The 25,400-nt window shown below is 47.1% G+C and overlaps 1 protein-coding gene across 1 annotated transcript in view; it reads left to right on the plus strand.

The window, feature by feature from the left end:
- LOC140425105 (HEPACAM family member 2-like) overlaps positions 1 to 12,240 on the plus strand; it is a 227,846-nt gene extending 215,606 nt beyond the window's left edge. The window contains exons 9-10 of the mRNA XM_072509010.1: positions 4,638 to 4,755; positions 10,360 to 12,240. Coding sequence (XP_072365111.1) covers positions 4,638 to 4,739 — 102 coding nt within the window. The 3' untranslated portion in view covers positions 4,740 to 4,755; positions 10,360 to 12,240. The remainder of the gene's footprint in view (positions 1 to 4,637; positions 4,756 to 10,359) is intronic.
- Positions 12,241 to 25,400: the final 13,160 nt, after the last annotated feature.

Below are 25,400 nucleotides of genomic sequence, written 5' to 3' on the forward strand. Positions count from 1 at the left end.
GAATCACATTCTTGAACATTCGATTCATTCTTTCTACAATACCACTGGGCTGAGGGTGGTAGACTTTGTGGAATTTCTGCTGGATGCCCCATAACTTCATAACGTTCTGCATGATGCTACCAGTGAAGTGGGATACTTGATCTGACTCAGTGATACGGGGCAGTCCCCATATCATAAATGCATGTTCAATAAGCATTTTCACCATTTTGTGGGTGGTATTAGTTGTGGTTGGAAATCCCTCCATCCATTTAGTGAACGTATCAACAATGACCAAGATGTATTTCCAACCCAGCTTGCATGGTGGTAAGGGTCCTACATAACCTATTTGTAAGTTTTCCCAGTCCACCTACGGGCCTAGTGTGTCTTATCTCTCCTTTGCTTGCGTATCTGTCTGGGTTGTTTTGAGAGTACACTCAACAGTTATTGACATAAGGAGATTCTCAACTGCAGTGTTTACATCTTCTTCCACCTGTCAGGGAAAACTATATTGTTTCTGGAGCTTGGGTTCTTCTAGCAGGGCCTTTCCCTGGGTTTTTCTGCAATCGTGTTTGGTGTTTATCTTGGTGGTTCTGCAGTAGGCGTTGGACATCCTGATCCAAAGTCAGGTCTTTGGGCTTCAGGTACAATGCTGCGAGATTACAAACTCTCTCCGTATACGGCCCACTCGGGACCTACTCCAAGGTGTATTGGTTCTCATCCACAACTTTCCAAATACTGCAAATAACAATCCATGTTCCCTCAGGAAATCGATACCCATAAGATTTTGCTATTCTGGCGTCACAGGTTAAACATAATACAGGGGTGTTTAAAAGAGCAGTTTCTCATGATGAAGGTTATGGGCACAGTGCTGTAGCTTCTTATTGATGACCTGTAAGGCCGCTGAGGGCTATGCACTCTGAGGTCAATATTAGGGTGTCAAGTGTCCTTGTTGGTTTAGCACTGTTCTGGATCCTACAGTCTCCCATAGAAATGTGACAGAGTGGCCTCCTACCCTGTAGCTTACTATAGAACATCTGAATTTATCCCAGTTCCCTTGACACATCAATTGTGAGGCCGGCGCTGTCATTGTGGTGATGTGACCCTGTGTTTGTCCCAGCCCTCTAGTGCGGGGTAGACTCTTAGAGTAGTGACTGAGGACATTGGATGGGATCTACAGTTTCTGCCTTCCGGAGCTAGTTGCCTTGGTTGAGAGCCTTCTGGTGCCCTTGGTGCGGGTAACCCAACCCATCAAATTTGGATGTACTTTTGTGCATTTCAAACAATTGGAGGTAGAATAAGTAAGTGTCTGGCCCCCTGGAGTCCCATTCTCTTGGCGGGTTGTGATAGGTGCAATAGGGTTGGAGGGTTGCAAGTTTCTCAGTTTTCCTTGGTCACTGTGGTCATCCCTATCCTCCTCCCTGGAATATTGACCAGCTTCCTAATCTACAGACCCCCAATCAATGCCCCCATTAGTATCCTCATCTTCGTCATCTGCTCTTGGCAATCGAGTGCCAAATGCACAGATAATCCCTCGTTGTGTGGCCAACCTGCGTTTTAACTCGGAGATCTGTCCCTAGCATTTGGTATAGTGGGTCTCTATACTGAGCCACCGAACTTTATCATTGGACCACATTCATTGCAATTTATAAGTCCTCACATTTCTGTTCCATTTGAATAAGTAGGTCGTTGAGCAGTTAGGACAGTTTCTCATCTCCGTCACAGCTGTAATCAGTCCTTTCAGCCTGAATCTGGAACTGACCCATAAATACTATCAAATCCTGAATTTTATTTTATTTACACTGATTTTCCCCATCCATCTGGGAGATGCAGATTTCTAATGCCTCTTTTTTCCCCCTCAGTTTCTCTATCTCTTCTTTAATTTCTAACTGCTTTTCTTTATCATCTAACTCTTTTAAACATGAGGCTACGGCCATATCCTAGCTAATTTGTTGGCTTCTGTTCTCTGGTCATCTTGAGCCTCTTTCCAGTGTTGCTCTCCTGTGAGCCCCAGACCCCTATTTGTCTTTATCGCAAATTGTATCCATTGAGGCCATTTGGCCTATAAATATTTATGAATTTCCAGTTTCCATTCAGGTTTTTCCCCGGCCATTTATTTTTGAAAAATTCTTTCACATTCACGCAAATACGAACAATTGTCCCTACCTATTCTTCTCCAGTACTGAGTTCGGAACCTTCACAAAGGTGACTCCAAGACAAGGGTCTTATCTGGGTGTCAATTCTGTTGTGCCTATTTCACTGTTAATCCAGGAAGAAAGACCTTCATGTGGTGACAAGTACCTGGTTAGGAGGAAATTACCACTCTATATATGTTTAAAATACAACTAGTTTATTAGCAGAATGTAAAATCTATAATGCACAAACTTACTTCTTGTACAAAGTGATACTACTATATATGTGGAGGTGATCAGCCTCCCATTTCAGCTGTGCACTAAGTCCCGACCCAGGGTCTTCTTCTTGCCACCGAGTATTTGTCCTCCCTACTGACCTTGGAGCTGACTCCTTTTGATACTCCTTCAGAGTACCCCACCTTGCATCAGCCGAAACTCACATGATCCTTAGTATCTGTTAATTAGTTTAAAACACAGTTTAAATACATTAAACAATCCCACCCAATCTTGCAGCTGTTGATTAAATTAAGCAATCCTACTGTCTAATTCCCAATTCCTAACCTGACCAACCAACCACAAGCCTCACTACACACCTGGAGTTTGACCATTGGCCTGGCTGTATGGTCCCTTGCATCAACAAACATTCTACTATGTGCTGATAATGATTCCAGCCTATTTGTAATGACCTCAATATGTCCACAAACATGTTGGTTCTACTCTATCCAATTTGACCAATTACTTCGGGCTGCAAAGGGGACATTGCAGGTAATGGTGTTCCCATTCATCTACTGCCCTTGCCCTTCGAGGTGGAACCTATGGAGAAAGCATAATTTTCTTGTTTGTGAAACTTGAGAAGATTTTGATTCGAGGTTTTGAGTGTTCAGTCAATTGCTCCTTTTAACTGTGGGCAACCTGCCAGTCAGTAGAATTTAATATCTATCCCTCAGGCTAGTCATTGGTAACAAAATGAGTCCTTGTAGTGTGCCTGAAGAAAGCATTAAATGACCTTAATTTTAGACTTGGGAGCTGCTTCTTGTCTAATGTGTCAAAGGTAACCAGATATAGCCTGTAAGGATCCAATTACAAAGAATTTCAAGTCAGTGCTAACTGGTACACACTGGTACAGACATTGCTGTTCTTCTGGTTAAAATTGGGTGCAAATTTTCATGTAACATCATTTCTCTTGTTCTTCAGGAGGCAGTACTGCTGTCTAAAGCAGTGATGTGTCAGAGAAATATTTCTGGGTGTGTAAAATTTGTTGAGTTGTTATATACATGTAGAAAGCAAATATCTTTGATCAACTATTAATGGCTTCCCAATTAGCCTTTCTATATCAAGTTGCCCATTGGAAAGCTGCAAAGCTGACTCAGTATGGCTGAAACATCCAGAACACTGAACATCTCAGCACACAGGTGAAGTAACAGCAACCTTCAGCTCCAGGAAACAAAGCTTTCCTCAATTTGACATAAAAAGAGAAAAAAACTGAAAATACTGAGATCTGACACCATCGCGGAGATAAAGATATTGGCTGAATTTTGGGCCTCACTGATGTCAAGAATGGAGGTGTTCGAGGCCTAAGCATGTGAGGCTCGGTTGAGAGCCCAGGCAACAATTATCATATGAGAACACCTGCTCCCCAGAGGAATAATAGAATCCTTACAGTACAGAAGGAAGCCCATCAAGTTTGCACCGACCCTCTGAAAGAGGACTTCACCCAAGCTCACTCCCCCACCCTATCCTAATAACATCTTTTGGACACAAAGGGGCAAGTTACCATGGTGAATCCACCTAACCTGCACATCTTTGGACTGTGGGAAGAAACCAGAGCACCTGGAAGAAACCCACGCAGACACGGGGAGTCACCCAAGGCCGGAATTGAACCCGGGTCCCTACGCTGTGAGTAGGGAATGCTAACCATTGTTTGATTGACAGCACGGACTCTCTGACCTCTGCTGTCAATTTTACTATGTTTGTTTACACAAGTTAAAAAGCTTCAAGGACTTGTGGTTAGTGGTTTTTGAAATTTCAAAGGGCCTGTATGATTGACAGTTTTGATTTACTTAAAAACTTACTAAATACCTTTTGCTGGTGCTGAATGTTTATTTTCTTCCCTCCACTATCTTAGATTTATAGTGTAGCACACTCTAGAGACAGCCAATGGCAGGAGCAGCACAACATTGAAGTTGTGTTGTTTCCACTCTATCCCAGACCTTCCCTTTTGTTCTTCCTTCCCCTATCCACTTCCACAACATAAAATCAATCACATTTTCACTTTCCTTCAGCTCTGAAGAAGAATCACATTGGGCTTGAAGCATTAACTCTTTCTTTGTCTCTCTGCAGATGCTACCAGACTTGCTCAGTATTTCCAGCACTTTCTGTTTTTGCAACATTGGGAGTCGTATTTTTTCATTATGCTAAAATGCTGTGAACATTCTAAATCATGGTTTGATATGGCGTTTTTCTTTAGTGAATGGGTATTAATTTTAAGCCTACTTAAAAGATATATGTTCCTCATCTAATATGTCCTAGGTTCGGCCAGAAAAATTAAGGACGGTGTATGACATTATTCGAGTACCAGAAGTTCACTCCACAGTTTATGAAGTAATTTGCCATTCACCAAAGACATCCTGATGCCTGATCATAACAGGTAGAAATGGTTTTCTTTTGAATTTCCTAATGATGCTATTCCTTAAGTTTTCAGATGTTCAGCAGAGATTGGGTGACGTACTGAGTTAGATTGCTGAGATGAATGTGCTTTATTTCTGTTGCCTGGAGAAGTACTAGCACAGTAAGATGTTTTATTACCCATAAGACCTTAAGACTTAGGAGCAGAATTAGACCACTCGGCCGATCGAGTCTGGTCCGCCATCCAATCATGGCTGATATTTTCTCATCCCCATTCTCCTGCCATCTCCCCATAACCCCTGATCCCCTTATTAATCAATAACCTATCTATCTCTGTCTTAAAGACACTCAGTGAATTGGCCTCCACAGCCTTCTGCGGCAAAGAGTTCCACAGATTCATCAACCTCTGGCTAAAGAAATTCCCCCTCATCTCTGTTTTAAAGGATTGTCCCTTTTGTCTGAGATGATGTCCTCTGGTTCTAGTTTTTCCTACAAATGGAAACATCCTCTCCACATCCACTCTATCCAGGCCTTGCAGTATCTTATAAGTTTCAATAAGATGCCCTCTCATCCTTCTAAACTCCAACAAGTACAGATCCAGAGTCCTCACACATTCCTCATACGATAAGTTCTTCATTCCAGGGATCATTCTTGTGAACCTCCTCTGGACCCTTTCCAAGGCCAGCACATCCTTCCTTAGATACAGGGCCCAAAACTGCTCACAATACTCCAAATGAGGTCTGACCAGAGCCTTATAAAAATGAAATGAAAATCCGCTTATTGTCACAAGTAGGCTTCAAATGAAGTTACAGTGAAAAGCCCCTAGTCACCACATTCCAGCGCCTGTTCGGGGAGGCTGTTACGGGAATTGAATTGCTGCTGGCCTGCCTTGGTCAGCTTTCAAAGCCAGTGATTTAGCCCTGTGCGAAACAGCCCCTAAAGTACATCCCAGGTCTTGTATTCTAGCCCTCTTGACATGAATGCTAACATTTCATTTGCCTTCTTAACTGCCGATTGAACCTGCACATTAACCTTAAGAGAATCGTGAACAAGGACTTCCAAGTCCCTTTGTGCTTCTGATTTCCGAAGCATTTTCCCATTAAAAAATAGCCTATGCCTTAATTCCGCCTTCCAAAGTGCATAACCTCACACTTTTCCACATTGTATTTCATTTGTCACTTCATTGCCCACTCTCCTAACTTGTCCAAGTCCTTCTGCAGCCCTCTTGCTTCCTCAATACTACCTGTCCCTCTACAGATCTTTGTATCATCTGCAAACTTAGCAACAGTGCCTTTAGTACCTTCTTCCAGATCATTAATGCATATTGTAAAAGGTTGTGGTCCCAGCACAGACCCCTGAGACACACCATTAGTCACCGGCTGCCATCCTAAAAAAGACCCCTTTATCCCCACTCTCTGCCTTCTGCCGGTCAGCCAATCCTCTATCCATGCCAGGATCTTACCCTTAACACCATGGGCTTTTAACTTATTCAACAGTCTCCTATGCGGCACCTTGTCATCGGCCTTCTAGAAATCTAAATAAATCATGTCCACTGGTTCTCCTTTGTCTAATTTCCTTGTTACCTCCTCAAAGAACTCTAACAGATTTGTCAGACATGACCTCCCTTTGACAAAGCCATGCTGACTCAGTCCTATTTTACCATGCACTTCCAAGTACTTTGCGATCTCATCTTTAATAACAGGCTCTGAAATATTACCAATGACCGAAGTCAGGCTAACCGGCCTATAATTTCCCGTCTTCTGCCTCCCTCCCTTCTTAAACAGTGGTGTTACATTAGCCACCTTCCAGTCCTCTGGGACCCTTGCTGCCTCCAGTGATTCCTGAAAGATCATCACTAATGCTTCACAATTTCCTCAGCTATCTCTTTTAGGACCCTGGGGTGTAGTCCATCTGGTCCAGGTGACTTATCCACCTTCAGACCTTTCAGTTTCCCCAGAACCTTCTCCTTAGTAATGGTCACTGCACTCAACTCTGCCCCCTGGTTCTCCTGGAGCTCGGGCATCCCACTGGTGTCTTCCACCGTGAAGACTGATGCAAAGTAATTATTCAGTTTGTCTGTCATTTCTTTGTTTCCTCTTATTACTTCTCCAGCCACATTTTCCAGAGGTCCAATGTCTATTTTTGATTCTCTCTTACCTTTTATATATTGACAAAATCTCTTCCTATCTTCCTTTTTTATTACTAGCTAGCTTGCACTCATACTTCATCTTTCCCCCCCCCCTTATTGCTTTTTTAGTTGTCCTTTGCTCGCTTTTAAAGGCTTCCCAATCCTCTGACTCCCGACTAATCCTCACCACTTTGTACGCTTTTTCTTTAGCCTTTATGCTGTCCTTGACATCCCTTATCAGCCGTGGATGCTTTGTTCTCCCTTAGCATGTTTCCTCCTCCTTGGGATGAATTTCTGTTGTGCCTCCCTAATAACCCCTAAAACCCCTGCCATTGCTGTTCCACTGTCTTCCCTGCCAGGCTCCTTTTCAAATCAAGTCTGGCCAGCTCCTCCCTCATGTCTTTATAGTTATTTAATTGTAATACCATTACATCTGATTACAGCTTCTCCCTCTCAAACTGCAGGGTAAATTCTATTATATTGTGATCACTGCTCCCTAAGGGTTCCTTCACCTTAAGTTCCCCAATTCAGCTGAAGTTAAGTCACATCTATTTAAATGGTGCAAATGCGCCAGGGCCTATGGTGGAGATTTTGAACTTAGACATAAATCTGCTGTAATCTGCTTGGTAGGAAATCTTAGGTGGCCACCTGATGATGTGGGTAAGAGACATGAACCCATATCTGTTTTGTGCCTCATTGCCATATGAATATGATGGGTTAGCTGGCAGCACTGCCCATGGTGGTTATCAGCAGCTCTGTTATTTGAAAGGAGCAAGTGTTCATGTCAGAGGAGCTCCATGAAGTTATCCTTCTTGAGCATCTCAAGTTCATTCAGTAGATGATCAGGACTCTTCCACGTTCAGTGTTGTGCCCACCGCGCGATAGCAGCTTTGGGTTTGACGGCAGTTTAAAACAACATTTTGTACAGAGTCCTAGTGTAGTTTCTTTGGATTGATGTTCAGAGATCTTGCTTCAAGGTAGGATAGAAATAACTAGACTGTTGATCAAACTGAGGGCATTCATCTGGAGGATTGGAAGACCTTGTTAAATGATAGGAAAGACTGCTGATGTGGAGAGATGGGAGGGGTTGATGGTTTTTGTGTGAAGATTAGAAGGGATGATTCTAAGAAAGCATTCGTTGATAATTTGATGCCATAAAGTTCTGGTAACTGCTAGGATTGTCATGCAATTGTAGAGTCATTTTATGGCACAGAAGAAGGCCATTTGGCAAATGCGTCCACACCAGCTCTCTGTAGAGAAATCCAGTCAGTCCCATGTCCCTGCTCCATCCCTACAGTTCTGTAGGTTTCATTTTGAAATCATTGATCCCTGCTTCCACATCATGCAACTCTTCCTATTCCTGTATCTCTACATCTTCCACTGAGAGGACACTAAAAGTTTCCCCCTTTGAAGGGAAATATTTTTAAGCAAGCATCAGGTTACAGTGAATCTTTTCCATTTTTGCTGGGTTGTATTGCGAGATTCTTCCCAACCTATTGAAGCAGCAAAGTCTCTGTTCCAGGATGCTTATGGAGATTGTGGTGGGAAGTGGTGGCGTACTGGTATTGTAAAATTAAATAAAATGTATTCAATGGATATGTGCATCACTGGCTAGGCCAGCAAATATTGCCCATCCCTTATTGTCATTGAGAAGGTGATGGTGAGTTGCCTTCTTGAACATCTGCAGTCCATGTGGTGTATGTACAGTCACAGTGCTGTTAGGGAGGGAGCTCCAGGATTTTGCCCCAGCAACAGTGAAGGAACAGTGATATATTTCCATGTCAGGACAATGAGTGACTTGGAGGGCAACTTCCAGGTGGTGGTGTTTCCAGGTATCTATAGAGATGATTGCAATGGGATTGGGAGTTATTTTGAGGAGGGAGATTATAATTGGTGAATAACAAAAGTGGATAATAGACATTTATTATGAAACGAAAAAACAGAGACTTTAATCAATGAAGTGAAGAAAATTGGCAGGTATTTATAGAAGAGGTTTGATAGTCATCCATGGTGAGTCTTGAGTCTCGACGTTCACTGTGGGTTCAAAACTTCTCTTCATAATGATGTAGCGGACTTTCATTCAAATTGTTTTTCTCACTGTGGTGACAGATTTTCATTCTTTGAAGTGAAAGTTTTCTGATCATGTTTAATAATAAAAGTTTTATTGTGCGAGGTCAGGTCTCGAAATGGGACCAAAGGAGGCGGACAGGAAAATGATGGCCGCTGGCAGACAGGTGTGGATGCCCCGCCTCAGTTTCTGACAGCAGCCATTTTGCAGTGAGCGTACTCCCCAACCCCCCTCCCCAAGCCATCCCACCACCACCTCCGTACCCCCATCGAAAGACACAAGGCCAGACCTTGCAGGACTTTCATCATGGTGGGCAGAATTTAGAAGTTGGAAGCCCTCGGTAATGAAACGTAGTGAAAATAGGTGGGAATGGCCATGGAGGATAGAAAAGAAGGCTCAGAAACCTTTTAAAGATATGTTACACGATTTTGGGGGACTTAAGGATTGAGGAGATTAAATGATAGAGACAGGGAGACGATTCCATAGAAGGGCCTAATTTTGAGCAGGCATCAATGTTGATGGGTCTTTTCTCAAAGGGTACAAGAGGCTAATTTCAGTACTTTAAGTGCTAGCAGCCAAAGCACAGACTTGTTGCCAACATTTATAAAGAGTTATCATTGAAAAATGATGGCTGAGGCAGGCCCTTCAACAGGGCCGGTTCCCAGATCGTTGCATCTTGGTTCCTCTGTTGTGTCTCCTGAGTGAGATGGAAGACCCACTTCAGACATAAAGTGGGACCTCTCAGCAGGAAAATCTCAGTTTGTGGCAGCCAGGCAATGGAAGCCGGATCACAATGGGGGATCTTTCCTGCCTCCTGATTTCCATCTCCAATGGCAAAATCCAGACCAAGGTGTTATTCTACCATTGAAATTAAGTTAGATATAAATCTTAAACAACCTGGATAAATCACAATTTCTACATGGTAATTCATTACAGAATATTATAGGATGACTGAACTCCAGTCTACAAATTATAAACCTCTGCTATTATAAATAAGGCACACCTTATCCTGACCTATGTCTATTGGATCACGGTTTAAGACCTGTGGTTACCATAGTTTTAACAAACTTGTCAATTTTCTATTGCAATAAAATGAATTAACCGCCCCCCCCACCCGATTCATCTGAATGACAGACTGAGATAACAGCATCTGCTGCAAATGATTGATATTAACCTTTTACAGAAGGTAAATGCACTGACAGCTGAGTGTATCTGCAGATCCAAAGGTGACAGAAGTCACACGTGGCAGTCTGAATTTTCTGTGTGCTTATGAACAGATCTTACCATTTACACTTTCTAAGTATTCTTTTTTTTTTATTCACATGCAGAAGTTAGATGTATTCTGTGTATATTGTAAATAAGGCAGGCAAACTGTTGTGAACACATGCATTTCACAGTACGGTAAACTTGCATTTTCTCTTTTTTGCCAGTTGGTATTTTGTCACACGCAAGAAGACTGAGACAACTATGCAATGGCTGTGTGTTTTGACAACAAACTGTAATGACAGCAAAGGTCGGACATCAAAAAATGGAATGTTTTGCATTCCAGCAATTTGGTGAATCAAAAAGAAGCATATGTTCCCAAGAAAGAAAAAATACCGTTGCAGTTTGTAAAATGTATTTATCTATACAGTTCTATCAATGTATAATTTTAATTTTTCAGGTTTCAGCAGAAAATGTAATATATAATTGAGAATATGTTTCATGACTACAATTCATTTTTAAGCACTGCACAATGATTGTGTTTACTCTTAAATTTTCTTTGTCATTCTATATAGGCATTGGTTTACATTTTCTATGAGATTTCTAATTACATAATGATATGCAGAATGAATTTATAGATAAAGAAATTTTGAAAAGTCAAATCTAAATCTTAATTTAGCCCGGATTGGTGGGACGGTGTCTTCCTTTTTGTTAGCAATCAGGATACTACCTTCAATTATTTTAGGAAATCTCAATGTTGTTTCTAGTTGCCATAATATTACAGTGCAAAACTGTGGGTTATATTGACAATTAATTGATGATGTCGCTCAGAAAGTCTATAAAAATAGGTACGGCCACTGAAATTGTCAGTAGTGTTAGAGGTATGGTTCCATCGTATTAGGGTTGAAGTACATTGTTGATAGAATTTTATCCTGCATTGACCTGGGAGTGCTCAACATTGATACTGGAAAGCAAAAGGTAGAAAAGTGTTCCATTTGCTAACACAAATAACACGTGAAAACATACTGAAAAATATTCAAAATCCCTACTTCTGAAGTAGCAAAATATTTCAAACAATTCTTGGCACTTATCAATCAGTCACCAGCAACTGATGCATTCTCCATGGCAGCAGCGCCTTTGCCAATCAGATTCCGCAACACTTCCTTCTCAAACAGAATAAGTTGTTGCTTTCCACTTATACTGGTATTCTTGTGAAGTGTCCCGATGAGTGCAAGACAGAAAGCTTTGACATGTCTTTTTTCAGCAATACTCATGTTCTGTACTACCAAACAACTAGTTATAACTTTGCATGCTATTAAGAACTCAGTTACATATTACTAACAAGATGTGGCTTTTTAGGGAAGTTTTAAAAATATTAGAGTGTAAAAGGGGAAGTTCTTGTTAGTTCAGTGATTTCCAATTGATTGTATCCGCAGAGAGTTCAATCGCACACCCAATGGAGAATTATAGAACTACTGACAGTAACATCTGGATTTCTTCATTTAACTGCACATGTGCATACTCCAGAAATTGTTGTAAGTTTCAAGGAATGGTGAACACAGATAATTTCACTGTCATTATTACTGGAATATCTTTTTTTTAAATTTAAAGTATCCAATTCTTTTTTTTTCCAATTAAGGGGCAATTTAGCATGGCCAATCCACCTCCCCTGCACATCTTTGGGTTGTGGGGGTGAGACCCACGCAGACATGGGGGTTACTACTGGGATATCTGCAAGGGGAAAGGAATCAGCACAATACCTTTTCCTACAAATTGATCATACAGTATTTCATGATTATAGATTCCTTTTGCTGCATTGAACTTTTGTAGCTGTTATTTTTTTGTATCATTTGGTGTTTTTGTTGCTGAAAAGTCTGGATTTTGAAAGTAAAATGTGTTGCAAAATATAAAATAAACAAAAGCACAGGTTGCCTGAAAAATAATTGCCACGGAGATATCAATAGGACTGGAGATATCAATATATTTGTTTAAAAAAAGGACTAGTTCTTAATTTACATTTGTAAAACATGGCAACATCTCACTGGAGACATAAAATATTATTTGCTGTGAAATTAGTAGGATTGTAGAATAAAATGCTGCACAATAAATCCCTGTTTGCTATGAAGAACTATTTTTCCTCAATTAAGTATTCACATGTTCAAGTCACTTACACGTGTAACATCAATGAAGTAAGAGTCCGCAGAGCAAACTGGGGGCACAGTGTCGCCCGGTTGGACACAGGGGTATGCACCATGCTAACATGTCAGCCTTTCACACCCTGCAGACAATGGATATTGGAATACAACCAGCAATGGTGGCCTTCTTCCTAGTCGCTGCAACCCTGGGGGATGCATTGCAGAGAATGAGCTGGAGTTGTTCAAGGAGGAGGAAGCTGCAGCAGCGGATCGTGCCCCAGAGGAAGAGGAGGCATACACTGAGGATGGAGAACCGGCCACCCAGTAGACCGAGGAGGTGCAAAGGAGGTGCCGCATGTGGCCTTGTGTGTATCAGCAGCGCCTGTCATTCAAGGACCTGCCGGACCGGGCATGCTTTTGAAGATTCCGGCTGAGCAGGGGACAGAGCGACATATCTGCCAGATCATTGCGCACCTGGCACCGTGGGGGTATGGGGGAGGCTAATGGCTCCCCGTATCCGTCAAAGTTGCGGTCACCCTGAACTTCTATGCCACGGGGTCCTTCCAGGTGCCGAGTGGTGACCTGTATGGGATTTCACAGAGCTCAGTGCACACGTGTATCCACTCAGGTATGGAGGCCCTACATGCCCAGTCGACACAATACATCCATTTCAAAGTGGACCAAGCCCACCAGGGCCGCCGTCGCCAAGATGCCCTGGGTTCAGGGGTGATCGACGGGATGCATGTCACCCTATGAGCACCAGCAGATGACAGGTGACTCTACACAAACCAAAGGGATTCCACTCGATGAACGTGCAGCTGGTCTGTGGCCATCATATGCACATCATGCCCGATATCCGGACAGTGTGCACAATGCCTTCACCCCGACACACTCAACGATTCTCGGCCTCTTCAAGGCACATCCCCGGCTGGGGGATTGGCTCCTGGGCGATGGGTTATCCACTGCGGTCGTGCTTGATGACGCATATCCGGAAGCCGATGCAGAGACCCGCTACAATGACAGCCATGCAGTGACCAGGAGCGTAATCGAGCGGTGTTTCCTGGGGAGTGTCCACGACAGCTACATCCTGGGGAAGCCGGTCATCCCCGGTCTCTTTGAGGAACACCCCAGGATGGGCGGCTGGCTCTGGGGGATAAGGGATAAATGCTGAGGACCTGGCTAATGGCGCCAGTACGAAGGCCGGTGACAAAACGGAGACCCGGTACAACAACGCCCATGTGGCCACCAGGGCTGTGATTGAGCAGTGCGTTGGACTCCTCAAGATGCAGTTCCGATGCATAGACCACTCCGGTGGTGCCCTGCAAAACACCGCCCGGAGGGTCACCCACTTTGTGGTGGTCTGCTGTGCCCTGTACAACCTCGCACAGCAGTGTGGCAATGAGCTGGAGGTTGGTGATGTGGAACATGTTACCAGCTCCGAGGAGGAGGACGAGGATGTTGAGGCGGCACCGGACCAACAGGTGCTGGAGGACGAGGCCAGGGAGGAACCCAAGGACCAGCCGGAGGCTGCAGGACAGGTGGCAGCGGCAAGGGTCCGGCAAGCCCGGAGGGCCAGTGAGGCCCTCATACTCGCCCAATTCACTGAGGACGTGGCTGGTCCATCACCTGCTACTCCCTTTTCCCACTCTCCCAGGCTGTGTGTCACAACACTCCAGGGTGCTGGTACTATGTCGGCACCGTCAGCGGGTCACTGTTGAGGGCAAGGGGGGTGATGATAACCCGCTGAGCGCTGGTGCTCCTCAATCAATGCCATAATCTGACCACTGCCTGTCTGCTGAGTGCTCTCTCACACCCATCACCTGCACGCGGTGTGCCCAGGGGGGAGGGGGAATATGCCTGGAGAGATGGGCCAAGGGTTCGGAGGTCGGCCCGCATTATGGAAGAGAGTGACAAAGTCATCATACTGGTTGTGCACAAGGGTGTTTAATGTGTAATACAATTCCCTACTCACCCGATGGTGCCGCCTCCCTCCCTCCCCCCCCCCCCCCCCCACACCCACCCCACCCCTCTTCCCCAGTTTCCTCAGTGATCCTTAGTGTGCGTAGCCCTCCTTGCTCTACCACTATGTCTAGGTGTCTCCCCAGGATGCACATCAGAGTTGGAGGCAGCCAGCTGCTTACCACGTTCCATGGCCTTTGGTGCCCCTGGTGGGCGTCCTCTGGGGGCTCTAGGGATGGAGGGCCCCGGCGCACTTGTCAACGGCACATGCACAGCCGTGCCACCCTGTCACGTTTGCTGGCTGCGAGACACGACCTCATCAGAAGGGTGGAACTCGGCGGAGCTGATGGCCACTGTCGCCACTCCGTGGGATGGGTCCAAGTTGGCACTCAGTGGCTCCTCCTCCAGGTCAGTGCCTTAGGGCCCTTGGGTTTGTAGTGATCTCTGTATATTTTAATACATGAAGGATTAATGTGTAGTCCGTACAGTCAGATGATCACTAGAGAGCAACACTAACGAGGTATATGAACAGCCACAATATGTTTTCCCGCTCTCTTTAGATGTGTTGTAGCTAGAGGATAGACGAATAGCAAGCTCAGAGTGTAAAGTATATATTTCATTGTTAATCTAAGTCTACCTTGTCTAATTCTAACCCTAGTATAAGTATTGAAGAAAAGAACTCACAACTAAATTGATTAGTTACTCAATAAATTATTTGTTATCAACTGGACGACTTTGAGTCTTCATCATCGAAGTTAAATTCAACTTGGCAGAAACAAATGAGTAACAAATATTACTACTAAGGTCAGTCTGGTACTGGGTGACATCCCTCAGCAAGGCAGACTTTCTGCCTAGAACCTCACCATGGCCATCACAGACTGCACGATGCCTTGGTCACCTTCACTAATGGTGCCGACATCATGCACCAGGCTCTCCACTGTGGTCGCCACCCTCGCAGTATTGGCCTTGGTGTCACTCATTGCCGGCACCATCTCCCACGGACTCCTCCAAGCGGCTATGGATCTGCTGGAGTGTCGTTGACATCTCCCTCTGAATGTCCCAGCCATTTCCTAACGTCTCCCATCAGCTCCGGGTAACCCTGTTCCACAGGCTCAATATCAGGCTGGGATCCCAGCTGGGTCCTGGGATCCAGCAAACCATTGACTGCTGTCTTGCCTGGGGGTTCCTGCCTCCGCCTGATGTACATCAGCAGCAGTGTGGTGCTCACCAGATTGTGCCCCAGAAGCCTGTCCACCAACATTTTGCACCGAGGTGTGCGTATCTGTTCTCGTTGAGTGTGGGAATGACAGCTGTGCCGCGACAACGGTGGCATCCTTGGAGCTCTCCTCCGAGGTATTCTCCTAGGAGGCTGGAGAGTATACCACCCGGGATGAACCTGCGGCAGAATGAACATGTTGTCAGTGAGACAGATGGGTCAGTTCAGTAAGGCAATAACAACTCACGTTTACCCCCCCCCCCCCCCCCCCCCCCCGGGCGGAGCCAGGTGGTTCCTCACCTCTGCGGCATCCGCCAGCCTTTGTGTTGGTGACTGCTCTGTCCTCGGCCACCCCATCACCTCCAGGGCACACTCCTTGAAGGTGGTGAGGATTCTGATATCTCGCACCCCTCCGCCATTCTGGGCCCTCTCCCGGAGATGATGGGAGAGGTTTTCCTGAGGAGGCATAGAGAGGGCATCGTTAGCCACACACGTGGTTCACACTGGTGGGAGGGGGGTTGTGAAGGGAGGGTTGGGGGGAGTTGAAGGAGGAGATGGTGGAGGGAGCTTGGGGGTCAAATGGAAGTTGGGGGGTGGATGCTGCTCCCGGGGTGGCGGACAGGTCTCGGTGGGTGGGGTGGAGGGGTAGCGTTGGTGTCTACTCACTCGTGCGACCCAGTGTAGGTCATTGACCTTCTTCCTGCACTGGAGGCCAGTCCTACTGGTCACACTCCTGGCGCTCACAGCTGCCGCCACCTCGTCCCAGACAGCACTGGCTGCCCTATGGCTAACCCTCCTGGATCCTCGGGAGAACAGGGAATCCCTCCTGGCCTCCACGGTGTCTAGCAGCATCTCCAGGTCAACGTCCCTGAATCATGGGGCTGGTCTCCTCAGCGGCATTGTTGTGAGCTGTCTGGGGTTGGCTGAGCAAGTGCTGCTCAACCTTGTTAGTGTGGAGCTGCCGAGGGCGGTGCCGGCGAATCAGCTGGCAAGCCTTCATTTGCGACGAGAAGCCCATGAGGCCCCATTAAGAGAACCAATTAACGTTGAATAGCGTTGCCGGTCTCACTGGGCCGAGTGCCAGGAAGCTTACGGCAATTCCCGCTCGCTACAACACTTAGAACTCATTCCGGAGAATCGTGCCCTTTATTCCTTACTCACAGTAAGACTTCACAGCGGTGAAGAGCTAATTTGCACTATGTTATTTCCTTTCTATTTTGCAGTTCAAAAATTGGCTTTTTTCACAATTGATTAAATCCTGATTTTTAATACAAATCTGACTTTGGCTTGCTTTGCAATCGGTATGATCCCAGGCACGAGAACCCAATTGTCTCGACCATGTTCCCTCACAGTGGTGTGTGTGTTAAGAATTTGGGTTTGTGTGGTGCATAGTGACAACCGGGACCATCTGAAAGATATCGGCTCCCTGCTGGGGTGGCCTTTATCTCAGGAAATTAATGAGCCCTGCTGTTGGGCCTCCACCAGGGCTGGGTCGGGGCATGTAGGTGGTTGAGGAATGTCGTTTACACACCAACCACTGTCGGCGACCGTTCCCTGGTGAGACTATTATCTGAAACCATGGATGCTTGATTCTCCATATCGGACCCTGAAACTTCCACCTCGCTCCTCTTTGTGTCAGTGTGTTGTCCCCAGGCCCTTTGGTGCTGGATAGGCGAGACAAAAAGACATCATCTGGTGAGGTTGGTCGTGATGCTGGCTCCCTGCTCCAGAGGTGGTCCACATGCTTTCAGACTGTCCGCTCCCGTAATTTCACTGTGTTTCATACCAGTCCAGTCCGTCCGAAGTTCCGGATATATATCGTTTCCCCCGATCAAAATTTCTGCCCTGCATCCATCTATTTCGGTACTGCCTCTGGAGATCCAGTCTTGTTCTACATTCCCGCTAATAGCGGGGAACGTCAGGCGAAGGCGGGCTCTCAGTCTCTGGCCCAACAGCAGTTCTGCAGGTGCCACTCCGGTTGTAATGTGTGGCGTGGTACGCTAGCTGAACAACAAACAACCTTGCCTCCCATGGACTGTTTCCTTATGCCCTTCTTGAATGTCTGTACCACTCTTTCTACCAGACCGTTTGAGGAAGGGTAGCATGGGGCGGTCCAGATGTGCCTCACCCCATTGGATTTTGTGAAGTGTGAAAAGTCTTTGCTAGTAAATGGGGAACCATTGTCCGTGACCAGTACCTCGGGATGCCATGGGTACTGAATGAGATGTGTAGCTTCTCAATGGTGGCCTTTGAAGTGGTGGATGGCATTTGATGGACGTCTAACCATTTGGAATCGGCGTCCACCTTCAGAAAGAACATTTCCATGGAGCCTCTGATGTTCCTGGCACGTGATGCATTACTGGGTCAACCGCTTGTTGTCGCCATCCAAACTTGGCCACCATATGTAGCTCCAGGCGAGCATTTTCATCTTCAGCACCCCCGGGTGTCCATAGTGTGGGTCTTGTAGTATAGATGTCCTGCCTTGACTTGGAATCAGAACTCGAGCGCCCCACAGGAGGATGCCATCCTTCATGCTGTGCTCTTGCTGCTTGACCTTGAAAACCCACAGTTCCGCAGGCAGTTTCCCTTGCCGATCCCCGTGCAAGATGACATGGTGTAACTTCTGGTCCTCTGTGTCCAGTCACGAACTTGTGCGGCAGTAGCCGGCAAAGTATCCATAAAATTTAAGGCCGAGACGACCTCGTCAGTCACTGGCGGAGATGGGGGACTGTGTGTCGGTAACAGCTCAAAGCATCTGCGTTTGGGATCTGTGTGCGCGGGTGATAGTGATAACTGCAGGTTAGTGAGGAGAGCTTCCAGCACCCGCAATGGCGATTGGACGTGGGCTTGTTGGCGGACGAGGTGGTGTGCGAGAGAGTAAAGAAGTGCATGCAGAACTATCTGCAGCTCAACGACACGGGGGAAGTCTCAGCAGCGATAGTCTGGGAGGCGCTGAAGGTAGTGGTGAGAGGGGAGCTTATTTCGATCCGTGCTTTTAGGGATAGGACGGATAGGGCAGAGACGGACCGACTGGTTAGGGAAATTCTACAGATAAGATAGGAGGTATGCGGCGACCCCGGGGGTGGAGCTTTTAAGGGAACGTCGGAGGCTGCAGGCGGAGTTCGGGGTGCTGTCCACAGGTAAGGCAGTGGAGCAGCTTAGGAAGGCGAGGGGTGCGTTCTACGAACACGGGGAGAAGGCCAGCAGAATGCTGGCACAGCAGCTTAGGAAGAGGGAGGCGGCCAGGGAAATAGGGTGGTTGATGGGGATGGGAATTTGGGAGGGGACTCGGCAGGGCTAAACAGGCCGTTCAGGGACTTTTACAGTAGGCTCTATTGTTCGGAACCCCCACGGGGCCTGAGGGGATTAGACGCTTTCTGGACGGACTGATCTTCCCAAGGGTGGGCAGGGAGTTGGTAGATGGGCTGGGGCCCCGATTAGGGCTGAAGAAATAGTTGAGGGCTTGAAGGCAATGCAGTCGGGTAAAACCCCGGGGCCGGATGGGTATCCGGTGGAATTCTACAAGAAATTCTCGGGGATTTTAGGGCCGTTGCTGGTCAAGGTTTTTAATGAGGCAAGGGATAGAGGGGTGCTGCCCCCGACGATGTCACAGGCCACTATTTTGTTAATCTTGAAGCGGGACAAGAACCCGGAGCTATGCGGGTCATATCGGCCGATCTCACTGCTTAATGTGGACGCCAAGTTGCTGGCCAAAGTTTTGGCCTCCAGGATTGAAGATTGTGTGCTGGATGTGATTATGGAGGATCAAACCGGGTTTGTCAAGGGCAGGCACTTGGTGGCCAACATAAGAAGGCTGCTCAACGTGATTATGATGCCCCCGGAGAGTAGGGAGGTTGAGGTAGTTGTGGCCATGGATGCGGAGAAGGCATTCGACCGGGTGGAGTGGGACTATTTGTGGGAGGTGCTGGGACGATTTGGGTTCGGTAGGGGCTTTATCGACTGGGTTAGGCTGTTGTACAAGGCCCCGGAGGCTAGTGTAAGGATGAACAGGACGACCTCAGACTATTTTCAACTGCACTGGGGGACAAGACAGGGGTGCCCCCCTCTCCCCACTGCTGTTTGCGTTAGCTATAGAGCCGCTGGCAATTGCTCTGAGAGCTTCAAGGGGCTGGTTCGGGGGGGTGTGGGGGGTTTGAACATGGAGTCTTGCTGTACGCGGACGACCTGCTCTTATATGTATCGGATCCAGGGGCAGAGATGGTGAAATTTGGGGGAATTTGGCCAGTTTTCGGGATATAAATTGAATATGATAAAGAGCGGGATGTTCGTAGTCCAGGCGAGGGGTCAGAGGGTTGCCTGGGGGAGCTGCCGTTTAGATTAGTGGGGGATAGTTTCAGGTACCGAGGGCTACAAGTGGCGCGCGACTGGGGCCGTTTACACAAGTTGAACTTGTCCCGGTTGGTTGAGCAGATATGGGGCGAGTTTCGGAGATGGGATGCGCTCCCGCTGTCGTTGGCTGGGAGGATGCAGACGGTTAAAATGACGGTCCTACCGAGATTTTTATTTGTATTTCAATTTTCATCCCGCGGTCCTCTTTTAAGAGGGTTAACAAAATCATCCTAGGCTTTGTGTGGGCGGGTAAGTCCCCGCAAGTGAAGAAGGTGATGCTCGAGCGGAATCGCGGGGAGGAGGGACTTGCCCTGCCAAATTTCAGTAATTACTACTGGGCGGCTAACATAGCCATGATAAGGAAGTGGGTGGTGGGGGCGTCGTCGTTTTAGGAGCGGATGGAGGCAGCTTCATGTAGGGGCACCAGCTTGGGGGCATTGATAACGGCACCTCTAACATTCCTGACGGCGAGGTACTCCACCAGCCCCGTGGTGGTGGCGGCTTTGATGATCTAGGGTCAGTGGAGGAGGTACGTTGGAGCAGTGGGAGCATCGGTTTAGTCCCCAATATGTGACAACCCCGGTTTGCCCAGGGGTGCTTGGATGGGGGGTTTCGAGTATGGGGAAGGGCAGGAATTGAGAGGATGGGGGACCTGTTCTTAGAGGGGTGCTTCCCTAACTTGAGGGCGCTGGAGGAGAAGTTTGGGCTGGCAAGGGGGAACAAATTTAGATATTTACAGGTGCGGGACTTTCTGCGACGGCAGGTATCATCCTTCCCACTCTTGTCACAAAGGGGGATCCAGGATAGGGTGGTGTCTAGGGGATGGGGGGGAGAGGGGAGTGTCTCGGACATCTACAAAGAACTTATGGGGGCGGAGGAGACGCGGACCGAGGAGCTGAGGTGTAAGTGGGAGGAGGAGCTTGGTGGTGAGATGGAGGATGGCTTATGGGCGGACGCGTTGAGCAGAGTCAATGCGACTGCAACATGCGCCAGGCTCAGCTTGATCCAATTCAAGGTGGTCCACTGGGTCCATATGACAGTGGGCCGGATGAGTAGATTCTTTTGTGGTGGAGGACAGGTGTGTAAAATGTGCGGGAGGACTAGCGAACCATGTCCACATGTTCTGGGCATGTCCAAAACTTAGGGGATATTGGCAGGGGTTTGCGGACATCATGTCCAGAGTATTGAAAACAAGGGTGGCAATGAGTCCAGAGGTGGCGATTTCCGAGGTGTCGGTAGACCCAGGAATCCAGGAGGCGAAAGAGGCAGTGTTCTGGCCTTTGCTTCCCTGGTAGCCTGGAGGCAGATACTGCTAGCTTGGAGGGACTCAAAGCCCCCGAAGTGGGAGACCTGTCTATCGGACATGGCGAGCTTTCTCGGCCTAGAGAAGATCAAGTTTGCCTTGAGAGGGTCACTGTTCGGGTTCGCCCGGAGGTGGTGGCAACCATTCATCGACTTCTTTGCGGATAATTAATCGTCAGCAGGGGTGGGGGGAGGGTGGGAGGGGGGGGTTAGGGTAGCGTATAATCGGGGGTTAAATAGGCGGGATGGGAGTTGGCGATTGCACTATGTTTGTTGTTCTTTGTACATTGTTTTTATACTGTTGCTGTTTGTAATGCCAAAAATACCTCATTAAAATTGCGTGTTTAAAAAAAAATGTCCTCCAGCCAGCTTTGCTTAGCGGTCCTCCATGCGCGGCATCGGGTATCCGTACAAAAGAGAGGCCTTGTTCACTGTTTTTTTTTAAATTTAGAGTCCCAATTATTTATTTTCCTAATTAAGGGGCAATTTAGCGTGGCCAACCCACCTAACGTGCACATCTTTGGGTAGTGGGGTGAACCCCACGCAGACACGGGGAGAACGTGCAAACTCCACATGGACAGTGACCCCAGGGCCGGGATTCGAACCCGGGTCCTCAGCGCTGCAGTCCGAGTGCTACCCACTGTGTCACATGCCGCCCTGCCTTGTTCACTGTTAGCTTATAAACCTCACACAGGCAGGCGGTTTTATCCGGCTTCAGCACCGGGACTACAGGAACTGCCTATTCCGCAAATTGTACCGGCCGAATGATTCCCAGGTTTTTTTAAGCCATTTGAGGGCATCCTCTATCTTTGCCACAGTAAGAAGTCTTACAACACCAGGTTAAAGTCCAACAGGTTTTTTTGGAATCACTAGCTTTCAGAGCTTCATCTGATGAAGGAGCTGCACTCCGAAAGCTAGTGATTCCAAAAAAACCTGTTGTATTTTAACCTGGTATTGTAAGACCTCTTACTGTGCTCACCTCAGTCCAACGCCGGCATCTCCGCATCATGGCTTCCATCTTTGTCAGCAAGGCGTAGGGAAATGAATGGGTCTTAAGGTACCTCGGTTGGGCCTCAGAATGTACGTGAATCTTGGTCACAGCACCTTTGATCTTATCCAGGCCATCCTGGAAGACTTCCGGGTACTTCCCTAAGACCTCGTACAACCCCCCCAGTGGCCATCCAGAAAATCCACTGCCAGTCCAAATGGAACCTCTGCAACCAATCATGGCGCAGAAAACTAGAGCCGAGTCCGCATACTACTATCAAGGGCAACTGGACGGACTGTGTCTGTACGCAACTGAGGTCATCATCTTGCCCATGATGGCTCCCGTGTACATTGTCAAACTCGCCTCAGTGGCTCTCAAGTCTAAGGGCTGAATTCCTGTCCTGACATTCTGGAACAACTGTCGTCCCATCACTGAGACCGTAGCCCCCATGTCCAGTTCCATTACAAGTGAGCGACCATTCACCTGGTCGGTGACTTTGATGGGGCAACCCCTAGTGCAGTGATACAGTTTAACTACATACACTTGTTATTATCCCTGCGCTAGGTGAAAGGCCCTGACTCTAGGCGGGCATGTCCCTCGAACGGAGCAACATGCTTGTTGGCTGACTTGGCATTCCCAGTCCACAGGTGCAACACCTCTCTGAGTCCTCCTCCAGTAGTTTGGAAGAGTTGTCACATCTGACTGCAGCTGCCCTTGGCTCACAGGCCTGGCCCCGACATTGCTCGGGCAAGGGATGGGCCCCAGACGCTTTGTTCCTAGGGGTTGCCGCTCACCCGAATGGTGAGGGTGCGGGGCTGGCATCCTATGCTATTCACCTCCATTTCTGATGAGTCCTGGAGCTCCTGGACTGTGGGGAAACGAAGTCTTGCTCTGGGTGTCCAGCTGCACCACCTGTAGATCTATTTTGTCTTCTTTGCCAATATAGTAATCAATGAGAAGTCCCGAAAAGGTAAGTCCAAGAAATTTATTTCTTACAGTAAGTCCGCACAGTGGTGAGGAGCACAGCTAGTCCCAGCCGGGACCACCTGAAAGATGCCGGGTCCCTTCTGTGCCGGCTTTGATCTCGGGAAATTAACGAGCCTTGCTGTTGGGTCTCTGCCCCTCAGTGGGGGAGCACGTATTCCACGAGCCCCACAGAGAGGTCGATCGGGCCATCCCCGTGGTCTTGTAGGGGTTACAACAGTCATAGAATCATAGGATTTACAGTGCAGAAGGAGGCCGTTAGGCCCATCTGTAGCCATCTCAGATGGCCACCTTCAAAGGACCATGGGAATTATGGCCAATCCAGGACTCAGACACACTCAGAGCTTGTGTGTGTATTTGCAACCCAGATAGCTAGATGCGATCGAAACCCCCGCTCGTTTGCATTCTAATGGCCCATTTCCCCAGAACAAAAGGACTGTACTCAGGTAACCGATACAGATGCAGACTAACCGGCGCCACTCCCTTTGCTAAGAAAGCCCAAACAGCCAAGGTCAATGACCGCTCAGGACACGCCCAGCCATCATGGCACCCGTCCCTTTATTGGCCAAATTCGAAGGCAGCGATCGACGCCTGTCGAATTATTGGGTCCAAAGCTAAGGACCGCCCCAAAGAGCGCGAAATCTCAGAGGGATAAAAAGAGACACAACCATGTGTTCGGTCTCTCTTGGATCCGGCCTATACTTACCCAAGTGCAGCATAACGACCAGACAGACAAGTTCAAGACCAATGATTGCTACCAGACGGATGAGCCCAGCAGAAACAGAGCCACTTCTTCCACCCAGCCACGCAAGATCTGGACAAAGGCCTTGTCCATCTGCATAGAGCCGGTTGCCCTGAAGTTAAGTATACGTTATTGTAGTTGTTAGGTGGTGTTTAACTTGTACTGTTTTGTGTTGCATGTCGAAGTAATCCTTGTGTGTAAATAAACCATCTTTCAATTTGAACTGACTAACTGGTTGTGTGGTCCTTTGATCAATATCTGGTAAAGCCTTGTGGTGGTATCATTTGATACCTGGCGACTCTGAAAAGCAATATTATCATTAATAACTGCCATTTCTGGTTAATTTGGCAACATTATTGGTGACGCTGGTGGGATAGTATTCCACTCATTAAAAAGAGCAACACATCGAGTCTGCACCGGTCCCTGTAAAGAGCACCCCATCCCCGTAACACAGCAACACCACCTAACCTTTTTTGGACTAAGGGCAATTTATCATGGCCAATCCATCTAACCTGCACATCTTTAGACTGTGGGAGGAAACCGGAGCACCCGGAGGAAACACACGCACACAGGGGGAGAATGTGCAGACTCCGCACAGACAGTGATCCAACCCTGTAATCGAACCTGGGACCCTGGAGCTGTGAAACAACAGTGCTAACCACTGTGCTACGGTGCCTCCCACAAAGCCACCCCAAAGCGAATGTCAATTATTTGAATACAAGAGGCAAGTGGGGAAACAAACCTCTAAATCTAGGAGGAAACCTGAAGCGTGATTTTGGTGTAAACTTGACAAGGTAAAGAAATTCAAAGCGTCAACGAATAGTATCAGCGCCACCTAGTTGTGAAACAAAGCATTATACCATGATGCCATTATTTCTGCAATTAGATTCTTGCTTTATTCTCACACCTAAATCACTTATTTCCAATTTATTGAATTAAAAAAAAAATCTCAGCCTCTCCACTACTTTTTGAGCTGGGTTAGCAGGGCATGCTATCCTTTCCCTTCTAGGTGGCAGAGGTCGTGAATTTGGAAGGTGCTGTCAAAGGAGTGTAGGTGAATTTCTGCAGGGTATCTTGTGAATGGTACACACTTCTGCCACTGCGTGTCAGTGGCGGTGGGAGTGAATGTTTAATGATGTGGATGGGGTGCTAATCAAGTAGGCTGCTTTGTCCTGGATGGTGTTGAGCTACTTTTTAAAAACATATATTTTTATTGAAAACATTTTCACTTGTAACAATATAACAACAAAATATAAATCAGATGTTTACAAATTACAATATAAAAGAACACACTCCACTATTGTGAACATATTGAAATCTAACCCTCCCAGCAATAAACTAAAACTAAAATCCCACTGTAATCTCTACTTGGGATAAGGTGCTCAGCCCAGTTGAAGAGGTATCCAAAAACACTCTTTATTTTTCAAGAATTCACTTCAACCATTTGCACAAAATTAAATCGAAAAACTTTAAAGAAAACAGTGAAAAGTCCTGAGATACGGGAGAGTAAAAGAAAAGGCTTCAAAATAAAAGCAGTTCCAGAAAAGGCTACAAAATACGAGTAATTTCAACAAAGGCTTTGAAAGTAATTT

This window comes from Scyliorhinus torazame, chromosome 6 (assembly GCF_047496885.1).
Source record: "Scyliorhinus torazame isolate Kashiwa2021f chromosome 6, sScyTor2.1, whole genome shotgun sequence".
Taxonomy (NCBI): Eukaryota; Metazoa; Chordata; class Chondrichthyes; order Carcharhiniformes; family Scyliorhinidae; genus Scyliorhinus; species Scyliorhinus torazame.